Below are 14,047 nucleotides of genomic sequence, written 5' to 3'. Positions count from 1 at the left end.
AAATCATACAATGGGATTTTCTGGATTTTTGTTTTAGATTCCATCTCTCACAGTTGAAGAGTACCTATGATAAAAATTCTTCTACATGCTTTGTAAGTGGGAAAATCTGCAAAATCGGCAGTGTATCACATACTTGTTCTCCCCACCGTATATATATATAGGAATATATTGTGTATATATATAGTTTAATGTATTCTGACGTTTTTCAATGTGTCTTGCACTTATTAAGTCATTGTTTCTTGTTCTTGTTTCTTCATGGTCTTTTGTCAAATGTTTGATTTCGAATGCATAGGCAGAGTATGAGTCTTCCTATACCGAGAGGATACATCTGTTGCATTATACGGGCAGATTTCATCATACATCTGGTTGAATTGAAAAAATTAAAGGGCCAGTGCACTGAAAAAACAAATGTTCCAATTGACTTATGATGGTGTAGCCATGCATGTTGTTTTATTGTTAATATGTCAATTTGTTTTTTTATTGAAAATACTTTGTATAGATGAATTATCCCCAAACTTGTCATCGTAACACCTTTGAAATAAACATGACTTAACATGGCAGATACCTGTGTATTGTTTATCATATGCGGTAAGAGTGTAACATTTTCAACTCAGTTCCTTGGTAGCGCCTAGTTACAGTACACTTCTGATGGAAAAAATGATGTGTATGAAAAACACTTTTCTTATCTATTGTTACTATTATATTGTTTAAAATGTCTGCATATATTAAAAAAATATATAGTGTATAAAAAGTGGCTGGTAAAAAAGGTGAGTGGCTGGTAGATTTTTTAATCTACCTGCCACAGTGGCTGGTGGGCAAAAAAGTCAATTTCCATCTTTGTGGTGTGTGTGTGTGTGTGTGTGTGTGTGTGTGTGTGTGTGTGTGTGTGTCACGCCCCCCCCCCCCCCCCCCTCCACTTTGACCTCCTAGCGGCGGCCAGCGTCACAGTCTCTCCCCCTAGATACACAGGCACGGTTCCAGGAACTCCTCCTCAGATTGTTCCCCTCACCTCGTGTGAGGTATGGCCGACTCAGAGAGCTCTTCAGTGCGTTCCTCGTTGAGTTAACGCCTGTCTGATTAAGCGCCTGTTGCAGACCTTTCACCCAGTTCGACGACCCACATGCTACCGTACCATCGCCTAACTACCGGAGCAATAACAAAGCCCGTCCCAGTCTGCCTGCCCCATCTTGTCCCTGCCTCACCAGTCATTATCAATTATTTATGTCTTCAGTGAATTCCTTTTTGATTTAAATTCTGTGTGCTTGTTCTCTTCGCTGTGCGTTTGGGTCCGCTCTCATAACAGTGTGTGTGCCTGTGTGCCTGTGTGTACACGTGTGTACGTGTGTGTGTACGTGTGTGTGTGTGGGGGGGGGGGGGGGGGGGGGGGTGAAACAGAAGATGTGGAAGAGAGAGAAGAAGGATGTTCTTTCTCAAGAGAACAAGTGAGTAACTAGCAGCCATGTACTCCAGCCAAATGGGAACAATTAACTGATCATCTGATCTAATAATAGAAACATGGTTTCCAGTAACACAGCTGAGAAACAAGAAATGACGCAGAGAAGTCATGGTCATCAGGCGCTGATAGGCTTATAGCCAAACAGAAAGTGCCTTGTTGCCATAGGCGGTGGAACTGCTGTTGAATACAGCCATCCCACACAGGGTACAATATAGATAGATAGGCACAACTTTATTCATTCCTTTGATTCCTTTGATTCCTTTGATACAGGACAGCAGCCGTGGAAGACACAGGATATAATACAACTCAATAAAAATACTACTAGTGCTAAGAAAAACAAAAATAGTTGCTTAAGTAATGACAAACAGAGCTAACAGGTGTGTGTGTGTGCGCCCGTGTGTGTGTGTGTACGTCTGCGCGTGTGTGCATGCGTCCCGAGTGCGTATGCGTGTGCGCGTGAGGTCTACCTGCAGGTGTGTGCGCAGGAAGGTCTTGCGCTTGGTGAACTCGTAGTTGTTCCTCATGAGCAGGTAGAGCAGGCCGGCGGCCTCGGCCCGCAGCGAGCCCAGGCGCGACACGCAGCAGGTCAGCGCCTCACAGCACAGCGCCGCACACAGGGTCACCCGGCCCTTGAACAGCACCACCGGGAACTGGGGAGGGGGGTGGGAGGTGAAGAAGGGGGGAGAGGAGAGGTGTAGGGGGGAGAAGATAGGGTGTGAGGGAGGGAGGGAGGGGGAGATGAAGGGGGGGGAGGGGTAGAAGAGAGGGTGCCAGGGAGGGTGGGGGGGAACATTGGGAGACGAAGGGGGGGGGGAGTTGGAGATAAAGAAGAGGGGGAGAGGAGAGGCGGTGGGGGGAGACGCAGGGGTGTGAGGGAGGGAGGGAGAGTGTGGGGGGGGGGAGTGGGCAGATGAAGGAGGGGGGGTAGGGTAGGGGGGAGAGAGAGACGGAGAGAGAAGGGGAACGAGAGAAGGGAGGGAGAAAGCGAGAGATGGAGATTGAGAGAGAGGACAGAGTTGAGTGGAACAGTATTGATAAAACAAGGGCATGGGTACACAGCACAGTGGAGCACAGCCTGCACAGCCATGGTCATGCGGCAGCTTGAAATATGGTATTTGACAAGTTACACATGACGCACTGAGACACATAAACCCTGTTCTGTTGACTCAGGACACTTCAAGGCAAACTCTGCTAATCCAAATTGTTTGTTATGTCGATGTTATCACTGACTCTTCACACACTGACACATACACACACACACACACCCTTACATACACACAAGCACGCAAAAACATCCACACTTAGTTAGCTGGTTAGTCCAATAAGAAAATACTCAGTTTAACTCATTTGTATATCTAGAATGTTGCAAAAAAGAACGTGTGTATGTGTGTATGTGTGCGTGTATGTGTATATATGTGTGTGTGTGTGTGTGTGTGTGTGTGTGTGTGTGTGCGTGTATGCCTGCGTGCGTATGTGTGTGTTTCATCCACCTTGTTGATGAAGGCCCGCAGCGCCGCAAAGACGTGTCTGAGCGCTGCTTCTGATTGGCCAACCTTCAGGAAGGTCAGGTAGACGTCAAACACCTTCTTCATCAGCACGTTGTGACCGTCGTTGTCCAGCAACTTGTTCTGAGGATCCCCCCCCCACACACACACACACACACACACCAAATATGTTACCTATTTTCTCTGTGTAATGTAATATAGGTTGAAGATGTATATATGACAAATATGTGTGTGTGTGTGTGTGTGTGTGTGTAAGAGTGTGAACGAGATGTGTATGATATCATATCACTGCTAGAATCATGTGCAAAAAAGACACAAACAACTAACACATCTCTGCACACAAATCATTATTGCAATCAGTTTTGTATTTATGACTCACATAGCACGACTGTCGTCATCAATGCCAGCTGTACTTTTGTTTGCTTTTCACAGCTCTTGGTTAAATGTGAGCTTGCATCAGGTGACCCAAGCACTTGATGATGTGTTGGCGGCCACAAGGTTTCCGCTCTCAACTTAATTATGCACTCATTTCGGAGAAGTTCTCAACCACTGGTTTGTTCATACCGATGAGTTTCTTCTCAGATTTATTTTTAGCCCTAGAACAATGCACAGGGTCTAGACTTAGGGGAACTGCTAGCTAGCTACGGGCATGCATACATGTGTAGTGGTGGAAGAGGAGGAGGAAGGAGGTGGATGGGGACGAGGACCGGGTTCGTCAAATACGTTGGCAAGCACATGCCAGAGAGACAAATCCACATACAATGAAACTATGTGAACACAGTACAGGCTGGAATTCAATATCAAAGGGCCGGTGTGCAATACAAGCCCTGGTGGAACTGGAACTGCCAGCCTCCACAGCAGGGTTAAGATTGTGTGTGTGTGTGTGTGTGTGTGTGTGTGTGTGTACCTTAAAGCACTGTGTGAAGAGTGAGAGAACGTCCAGGACGGTGAGACACACCTCAGTAGAGATGTTCCCCTCCAGCAGAGCCTGGTGGTGGACTTCTGCCTCAGACAGACCACTGCCTGCACACACACACACAGTCATACATACACACACAGTGATACACACACACACACACACACACACACACACACACACACACAAACACATATATAAAAGTGATATATATTGACTTGGGAAGATGGGGGCATTGAGGGTCAGAAACAGCCAACCCACGCACAGGCACACGGACACACACCCATGCTCACACACTCCTGAGGTACCTATGTTGAGCGTGAGGGTGGTGTCCATAGTGCCAAACTGCTGGATCTTGGTGTGCACCAGGCTTGCCCGGTTACAACGCATGGCCGGCATGGTCTGGGACTTCCTGTCCGTGGAGAACAGCCTGGAGGCCCACGCATCCTGGACCCTGCATGAGCCCAGAGGAGAACAGACCGGAGTGAGACACGACACTGGGAAACCATAGCCCACAGAATGACACACGGCAGGCACAAGAAGAGTGCGATGGAGTATGTCTACTGACACTGACAGACTCAGTGGCTTGGGGGAAATGGTATGCATGTTTGAAAGAGGCCGTTTAGTCTCCTCAAACAGATGAGAACAACCCTACACTGATGGGCTAAAACAACGTGTGTTTGTGTGCGCGTGTGTGTGTGTGTGTGTGTGTGTGAGAGTGTGAACAAGATGTTTATGTGTATGATATCATATCACTATGAGAATCATGTGCAAAAAAGACACATACAACTAACACATCTGTGCACACAAATCATTATTGCGATCAGTTTTGTATTCATGACTCACATAATACGACTGTCGTCATCAATGCCAGCTGTTCTTTTGTTTGTTTTTCACAGATCTTGGTTAAATGTGAGCTTGCATCAGGTGACCCAAGCACTTGAAGATATGTTGGCGGCCACAAGGTTACCGCTCTCAACTTAATTATGAATGCACCAATTTCGGAGAAGTTGTCAACCACCGGTTTGTTCATACCAATGAGTTTAGTCTTCGATTTCTTAGCCAACCTGATGCTAAACCATAGCCAACCTGTGCTAAACCAAAGCCAACCTGATGCTAAACCATAGCCAACCTGTGCTAAACCATAGCCAACCTGATGCTAAACCATAGCCAACCTGATGCTAAACCATAGCCAACCTGATGCTAAACCTTAGCCAACCTGTGCTAAACCATAGCCAACCTGATGCTAAACCATAGCCAACCTGATGCTAAACCATAGCCATCCTGTGCTAAACCATAAACATCCCTCCAACCCCTCCCTTAAACACAGAGCAAAGAAATACACGGTTTGTTACTCATCCCACGAGAGGATGAGTAAATCTTTATAAACTGACATTTTTGTCAAGACATGTTACTAAGCGGGTGTGTTTGCGTCGGTGTCCTACCATGACTGTGTAGCCCCAAAAACAAAATATGCAGTTGCCAACCCTCTGCCTCGACATATACTCCCACAGGCCCCCGCCCCAGACTCTCCCAGGGTAGGTCCACCCAGACCACACCCCACCCAAGGCATCGCCTCCCCCATGTGTCGAACCCCCAGGCCCATCGCCGGGACAGCAGCTAGACCCTCTGCGGTCCATCTGGGAGGCCTCACCTGCCGATGGATCTCTTCCCGATGTAGCGGAACTGGGACAGGCATGTCCTGCAGGGAGAGGGGAGAGGGGAGAGGGGAGAGAGGCGAGAGGGGAGAGGGGAGAGAGGGGAGAGGGGCGAGGGGAGAGGGGAGAGGGGAGAGAGGGGAGAGGGGAGAGAGGGGAGAGGGGAGAGGGGAGAGAGGGGAGAGGGGAGAGGGGAGAGAGGGGAGAGGGGAGAGAGGGGAGAGGGGAGAGGGGAGAGAGGGGAGAGGGGAGAGAGGGGAGAGGGGAGAGGGGAGAGAGGGGAGAGAGGAGAGAGAGGAGAGGGGAGAGGGGAGAGGGGAGAGGGGAGAGAGGGGAGAGAGGGGAGAGGGGAGAGAGGGGAGAGGGGAGAGAGGGGAGAGGGGAGAGGGGAGAGAGGGGAGAGAGGGGAGAGGGGGGAGAGAGGAGAGGGGAGAGAGGGGAGAGGGGAGAGAGGGGAGAGAGGGGAGAGAGGGGAGAGGGGAGAGGGGAGAGAGATCGGCCGATAGCTTAAAGGATTTGTTTGTCAATCCACAGATTGTCTGTGATCATGATAACTACACAAATTGGCTCCGTTTGGAGGCTTCCACCAGTAGCCATTTATCTAGCTTGTTTTTCACACGCGAAGTTCAGGGTTTACATTTGTACGTGAGCATTGAATGAACAGTTATGTGGCAGGACAGTTCACTCCTTCAGAACTTGTTTGTGCTGCTACCGTGCATGACTCTGGGTCACTGACTCTGTTTACAACACCCTAGTGCCTGTTATGACCTGGCTCGCACTGTATTTGCATCTGTTTTGCATCCGCGCTGTGGACTAGCAGCTATTAAATCATTAGGCAAACTAAGATCAACAGAGATTAATTGACTATAGATAAAGTCACTGCTGCCTTCATGAGTCATGGTGGTCCCAGTACAGGTTGCAAATCTAATGTTACCAGTTGGCCACAGGGTCAAATACACAGTACGCAGTTTGGAGGACATGTTTTACTTCTGTCATGTTGTTATATTCCCAACTATGTAAATGATTAGAGGGTTGGAATAAACTGGTTGGACTTTGACGCTCCATTCTCGTTAACCCCTCGCCACATTCACTGCTACGCATGCTGCCACCGCTTCACTGCCTTTACAACCTCGCCCCCTGCAAAGTGCTCTTGGTCCCCCATTCTGTTGAGCCGAAGTGAGGCGAATCCGATCCCCAACGCAATTCAAGGCCGCAGCCTTTTGCCCGGGGCGCCAGTGTGAACAAGGGCCTGGGAGTGCGCCGGCTGTCCCGTCCCACGGCCCGTTGTCACGGCCCCGCTGACCGACAACGGTGGGGGGCGCCACACACACGTCACCCCGGCCCACCAGCAGCAAGATAGAGAGAGACAGAGAGACAGAGACAGAGAGAGAGAGAGAGAGAGAGAGAGAGAGAGAGAGAGAACAGAGACAGAGACAGAGAGAGAGAGAGAAACAGAGACAGAGAGAGAGAGAGAGAGAGAGAGAGAGAGAGAGAGAGAGAAACAGAAAGAAAGAGATTTTTTGTACTACGTGCATGGAACAGAGAGAGAGGGGTGGAAGAGAAAGAGGCTTAGTACAGAGAGAGCAAGAGAGAAAGTGTGTGTGCGAGTGAGTGAGTGGGAGAGCTAGAGAGAGCGAGGGAGCAATATGGCGCATTTCAACCGGAGGGGGCGGTATAGCCCAGTTCAGTTCCGAGGTCGCGTTTCCAACGCCGACAGCACCCTTATGGTAGGCCGGATGTCGATTGCCGCGGCAGCTACGTAAACATCGTGACATCATAGCAGCGTGACACAGTGTAGCCTGCTCAATAAAAAACAATAGGCCTTAATAAAACAAAAACAATAAAAACTGCCCCATCAAGCGCCCTCTGCACGTCTTCCTTCCAAAGAATGCAGAGGTACATCTCCACCTCCTTGTTCGCCCAAGTTAAAGTGTTGCGCGACATTGTCCAGAATAATACCTCGCGGGTATGCCTACTGTTTGTTTGTTTTTATCCCCACCTCGACCAATCAACAGAGGGCGTGTGTAACTCGAACTTGCCGGCACCCTTTCAGGCGTCTCAGTACCCCAACGGAGGAGTACTGCGGGACGAGTGCGAGACGAGTACGGCTCAGTACGGCTCAGTCCGGGTCACGCCCTCTTTTGGCAGTGGAAACAGGAACCGAACTGCACTCTCCGGTGGAAACGCACCAAAAGAGGGGCTTAGTACAGAGAGAGCAAGAGAGAAAGTGTGTTTGTCAGTGAGTGAGTGGGGGAGCTAGAGAGCGAGGGAGCAAAAGAGAAAGCCTGAGAGATACGAGTGGCGCCTGGCCGATTTCCCAAGCAGTTTCTTGAAATACTGGAAATGGGCTTCTGCCCCTCCCAGATCTGGTTGTACATAAACATCAACAACATCATTACGAAGGGAAGTGAGCCTATGCTGCTTCAGATTGATAGAAGTACTGTATACACAAACATCTCTTTATATGGTTACAGTCACAATGGGTCCACCTCAATTTGTGTGAGGGTGTTGGGATGTGTTCTGACTCACTCCAGTAGACTGAGGAAGTTCATCACATCTTGAGGATTCACCTTGTTCCAGTAAGCCAGCAATGTGTCTGAGGATCACACACACACACACCAAAACATCCAAAATAGAGAAGCCTTTATTACAAAAAAGTAGAAAGATTTGACATTGTTATGCAACGCCCTCATGACTATACAGGTGTGTGTGTTTTTGTGTGTATGCATGTGTGTGTGTGTGCGTAAGTATGTGCGTGCACATCTGTGTGTGTGCGTTTGCAAACGTATGTGTGTGTGTGTGAGCTTATGTTTGGATGCATACATGTCTGACTGTGTATGTCCGTGCATGTATGCGTGTGTATGGGTGTGTGTGTGTGTGCGTGCGTGCTTGCGTGTGTGCGTCTGAGCATGGGGACCGTATGTGTGGTGGTTGTGTGTGTGCGTATTGGTGGTGTGTGTTTGCGGGTGGGTGTATGTGTGTGTGTGTGTATGTGTGTGTGTGTGTGTGTGTGTGTGTGTGTGTATGTGTGTGTGTGTGTGTGTGTGTGTGTGTGTGTGTGTGTGTGTCCCTACCCTCTGAGAGTGTCCGGAGGATGTGGAGGAAGCAGAGCAGCAGGCCCTTCACCTCGTACTGACCCAGCCGACCGGCAGCCACCAGCGGGCTGCCACTCATGGCGGAGCCCCTCCTCTGGAGCTGGGGGGGAGGAGAGGAGATGGAGGGTGGAGGTGGTGATGGAGGAGGGTGGAGGAAGAGAAGGAGGAGGGTGGAGGAAGAAAAGGAGGAGGGTAGAGGAAGAGAAGGAGTAGGGTGGAGGAAGAGAAGGAGGAGGGTGGAGGAAGAAAAGGAGGAGGGTAGAGGAAGAGAAGGAGTAGGGTGGAGGAAGAGAAGGCGGAGGGTGGAGGTGGTGATGGAGGAAGAGGGTGGAGGAAGAGAAGGAGGAGGTGGAGATGGAGGAGAAGGGGGGAGGAGAGGAGATGGAGAGTGGAGGTGGTGATGGAGGAAGAGGGAGGAGGTGGAGATGGAGGAGGAGGAGGAAGAGAAGGACGGAAGTGGTGGAATAGGAGGAGGAGGAAGGAGGGGATGAGGGAGGAGGAGGGTGGAGGAAGAGGAGGGTAAAGGTGGAGATGGAGGTGGTGGATGTAGGAATAGGAGGAGGAGAAGGAGGGTGGTGGTGGTGGTGATGGAGGAAGAGGGAGGTGGTGGAATAGGAGGAGGGGGGAGATGATGATGGAGGAGGAGGAAGGAGGTGGTGGAGGAGGAGGAGGAGGAGGAGGAGGAGGAGGAGGAGGACAAGGAAGTGAATGGGGACGAGGACCGGTTGGGTGGCATGTCAAATACATAGATAATGACAGCCAGTAAAAGCCACATACACAGGAAACATGTCGATACAATACAGGTTGGAATTCAACATCACAGGATGCCAACCTGCACAGCAGGATTACGATTCAACACATTTAGCACTCAGGTAACCTCATCCCCCGTCACTATTCACGCCTTAACTTAAGACCCTGTTCAGCCCTCTGGGGTCTTGTGAATGGCAGTTCTCCTTATGTCTCACATTGAATAGACCACAGGATTAACAGATGAACGATAGACGATTATCCTGGCGGTCCTGCTGGACCGTACAAAAACATCCAAAATGCTATGAATGACACAAATGATAGTCCCAGAGGTACACAAGTGAACACAATCAAGGCATGTTTATACATTTAGTGTGTGTTTGTGTGTTTCTGGTGTGTGTGTGTGTGTGTGTGTGTGTATGTGTGTGTGTGTTTGTGTTTGTGTGTGTGTGAGCTCACCTCTGTGCTGTCAGGGGCCCCGGGGTCCATGAACAGAGAGCCGCGAGAGTCCTCTCTCCTAACCAGTAGGCCGTTCTGAGCTGGGACACACACACACAGACACACACACACACACACACACACACAGATCATCAAACACACACATAGCAAACACAAGCAGAAACACACAGAAAAACACAGAGACCAGCATGCATACACACAAAGAACATCACCCCCACACACACACACACACACACACACACACACACACAGACACACACAAACACTCGCTTATGACAAAACATATAAGCCCAAGGGCATCGTGGTGAAGTAGAGATCAAGTCAAAGGAGAAACCGCCTTGATCTACTGTGATGAAAAGAGAAGATGTTCTGCACACACAAAACTAGGGATGGTGATCATTAATATTTATTGATATCGATACCATTTTCGATACTCCTTAACGATCCAAGTCTTTATCGATACCTAGCAATAACTTTCTATTAATCGGTGGAAATATGACGCGTTTTTAGTGATGAGGAAAATATTTAGGAAATAAATAATTGTATTTTAAATTAAATATGTAATTCTTAATAAATATTGACATCAGCAATTTTAATTATATATTTGATGAGAGCACTTTATAACTCTATTAGTAATACAGAAACATGAGTAATACAGTATTACTCATGTTTCTCACAAACTCAAAAATAAAAACTCAATTTACCGTTTCTCTATGTTACATTTGAACACATCATGATAACGGTTGTTTTACTGAGCCAACCTCAACACATGATCACGCAGCACATCTGAAACTTTATTTACTTTTTAAGATAACTAGCTTGTATGCTGCCGATTACAACAACGATTTCACAATTGGATTACTATTTTTAACTGACGGGACTAGCGACAATGTCTGTGTGTGCGATTACCGCTCATACTTTGAGTGGATGATTAAGACGGGCCCGTCTGTGGTGCGACAGGAGAAGGAGGAGACAGGAGGAGTATTTTCAGCTCGGAGACAGTCGAAGGTACTGCATTTGGCCTTTATTTGATGCACAATGCTAATGTGCTTGGCCATTGAGGCTGTGTTCCCCCCTTTACAATAAATGACTTTTGCCCGTTCAGCCATCCTCACGAGCTAAGTTAACTGCCAGATTTCACTTGTTTTACTTGTAATACCTCTTTGCTTACAATTCAATTCAAAAACATTGGTGGACACGCTGCAGTGATTTGATTGATTTGACTTAAGTGCCGTGAAGCGACTCGAGGGACACAACATTACGTTACAGGACCTACGGGATAAAGAAAAAATTTAATGAACGACGGGACTCGATAGTGGTATCGATAAGCCCAAACGTTTATGATTTTCGGGTTTTGAAAAAAGTGGAACCGGGTCCTTGATAGAACCGGGTTTTGATCCCCATCCCTACACAATACATCTGCATTCATGAAGTGAAATAGGCTACATTTTAATGTCCGCTACGCGAGAACAGAGACTGCTTGGCCCTTTGCTGTGACCCATATCCAGGGGCCCACACAAATGTCCTTTTTCTGGGGCCCTAAAATCCTGTTCACGCCCCTGTACCTACAGTGTGTATGTATCAGGGGGAAGGAGGCAGTGAGGCTCTCTCTCACCGTGGTCTCGGTCGATGGCCGTGCTAATTCTCCTGCTGTCCACCGACCCGGAGGAGGATATGAGGTCATCCCTGGAGCCCTAGCGGGACACACGGCAAGCACAGACACACACACACACACACACACACACACACACACACACACACACAAGAGTCAGGGGAGTCGAAACATGAATGCCAGGAGGAAAGGATTCTGAATATAATTTTAATTTGTGTTGAACCCATTTTTGGGACCAAGATTGCCAAAGGCACTGAGGTAGGAGCTAGGTGAGTGATTGTGTGTGTGCTCTCACATTGAGTCCCGTCCCAGGGCTTGCGGTGAAGGTTGGTGCCGACAGCTGTTTGAGGTTCTGGTACAGCAGCTCCACAAGGGGAAGATACAGCAGGCAGATGCGGGCCTGCTGGTTCTAGCCACCAAAAAACAGGAAACCGGACTCAACATACATCTGTAAAGGCCATTTGATGTACTGCTGACATACACAAAGATACAGCCACGCAAACATTACACTACCACATTACCTAAGGGGGATTGATGGGCGCACCAATTTTTTAGGTCCCTGCGGTTCTCTGAGGTGGACTTCTGATATGTTGCAAAACATTGTTCATAACGCTGCCGTTTTTAAAGAATCAAAAGGAACATCATACCATATGGTCGGACGGGCACTATTGAGGATTTTGCATACCAAACTTGGAAATGATGCGTCCAAAAAGATTCAGCACATCAAATAAGGCAGGGAAGCAGAAAAGTAAGTGGGTAGGATTTATTACAGTAGTATATTAACCAACTATGTAAGATATAATCAGTGTAGACCAAGTTTCCGTTCTATGGGCCAAGTTTCCGTTCACCCAGCCCCGTTCTAAAGGGCCTGGGTCCTTTTTCAATATTAGGGACCTTTTTAAATATTAAATATGAATATTATAAGAAATATAATAAAACAGACTTCAATGATTGTTCTCTTACAGTACATGCGCACTGCATTGATGTATGCACGACCGAAAGCGAAGTGAATAGAGGGGAATCGCGTGTCACGCGCGCTGAAAACAATATCCCGAGTTTGAGATGTCAATCATGGGATATTGCCCAATATCCCGAGATAGTGAACCAAGCCAAGTACGTGTAGCATATACTAATACCCTATATTACTATATTACGTACTACTGATAACAATCATGTGGCTTGCTTTGCAACCATTCTAATAACACTTACCAATATTACACATACATTTTTATTCCACTTATGGAACTCTCAGCTTTAAATCTAAATTAGTGGTGTGTACACTAACCTTGAAAATTGGTAAAAATGACAAATACATTTTAAACTTTATTTTTGGTTGGTTATTATTTGGTTTTACATTCCATTCATCCTTATCTCTATGTACTCTGTGGAACTTATCGTTGGTTTCATTTGTTCCACTAATGTAACCGCCTCAATCAAGCTGAAACATGACCCAACACCCAAACCCGCTGGCTGTTGACAGAGGATGCCACACGGAGCTGTTGAGCTGGAAGTGCACAGTATGGCAACAGACAGCAGACAGACAGCAGACAGAGAGCAGACAGACGTCAACACTGTAAAATTGTAGTCCCGTACAAAGCATTAAAAACCTATGTGCACAGTGATAAGGACTCAACTGTGCATGCAGACATTGGCTAGCACACACTTCCTTATCTCTCAGACGCCAAGTAACGACAAACAGTCTGATTATATGTATTTCTCATCAAACAAGTTTCTGCATTTGCATATTTCCCCTCAGGGGTTTGCATAACCGACCGGTTTAGTGCACATGACATACGTTAGTCCAACAACGATGGAGATAATGAAACAGTTGGGCCAACGTTACAGCCGTTAGCCTTGGAGAGGAGAAAAGTATTGTTGACCGCCCTCCTTTGAGACCTGGGAAACAAGCAAACCCATCTTTGACCCTCTTGGCCACTCTGGGAGTTGACAGGATGATGTGTGTAGAAAGGCAAAAGCACTTTAAAGGTTTAGATCGGTTCTCTATATGAGTTGGCCTGGGAATCAGACCAATCTCACAAGCTCATACTTCATCTGCTCTTCAGAATAGGAATGGCGCCCCTCCAGTACAAAAAGATCTCTGACCGGTACGAGATAAACCGACCAATTACAACCGGCATTTTCAACAACAACAATGATGGCTGCCGGTGATATAGAACAGTCTGTTTAGACTTCCGGTTTGACGAGCCAGGCGATGGCAGCTTAGAGAACGTGCTCCCGACAATTGAAGTCAAAGTAACCCACTTCAACCCGAATATTGAAAGAAAAATAGTTTATAATTTGATTTAAGTTAGTGGGTCTTGTGTTACGTATTTTAAACACATAAGCTGTAATGACTATACATAGACACAGGGGGCAGAACACATAAGCTGTAATTACTATACATAGCCACAAGGGGCAGGACACATAAGCTGCAATAACTATTTCAGCCATAGAGGGCAGCACCTTTAGAAAGGTGAGAATAGCGAAACCGGTGCGTTTTATAGGCCACACATACTCAGTATAAAAGCAAGAATTGAAGCCCGAGGAATTTGAGAAACATCCGGCAAGCCATAGAGAGAGATAGGTAGAGAGGATTGCT

At 47.5% G+C, this 14,047-nt stretch overlaps 1 protein-coding gene across 3 annotated transcripts in view; it reads right to left on the bottom strand.

Moving 5' to 3' along the window:
* The window catches only part of dock11 (dedicator of cytokinesis 11), a 95,806-nt gene that overhangs the window by 15,034 nt on the left and 66,725 nt on the right, over nucleotides 1-14,047 (bottom strand). For 2 of the 3 annotated variants that reach the window (XM_079757929.1, XM_079757931.1), the window contains exons 33-42: nucleotides 11,744-11,857; nucleotides 11,452-11,530; nucleotides 9,837-9,916; nucleotides 8,610-8,730; nucleotides 8,065-8,131; nucleotides 5,532-5,579; nucleotides 4,186-4,331; nucleotides 3,869-3,984; nucleotides 2,947-3,084; nucleotides 1,924-2,106 (exon numbers count right to left, since the gene is read on the bottom strand). In XM_079757929.1, coding sequence (XP_079614055.1) covers nucleotides 1,924-2,106; nucleotides 2,947-3,084; nucleotides 3,869-3,984; nucleotides 4,186-4,331; nucleotides 5,532-5,579; nucleotides 8,065-8,131; nucleotides 8,610-8,730; nucleotides 9,837-9,916; nucleotides 11,452-11,530; nucleotides 11,744-11,857 — 1,092 coding nt within the window. The remainder of the gene's footprint in view (nucleotides 1-1,923; nucleotides 2,107-2,946; nucleotides 3,085-3,868; nucleotides 3,985-4,185; nucleotides 4,332-5,531; nucleotides 5,580-8,064; nucleotides 8,132-8,609; nucleotides 8,731-9,836; nucleotides 9,917-11,451; nucleotides 11,531-11,743; nucleotides 11,858-14,047) is intronic. The other variant, XM_079757930.1, reaches the window with a different exon arrangement.

Source organism: Pollachius pollachius (genome assembly GCF_949987615.1).
Source record: "Pollachius pollachius genome assembly, chromosome: 20".
Lineage (NCBI taxonomy): Eukaryota > Metazoa > Chordata > Actinopteri > Gadiformes > Gadidae > Pollachius > Pollachius pollachius.
Note: the sequence above shows the minus strand (reverse complement) of the source record. Positions and strands in the feature narration are given on the sequence as shown.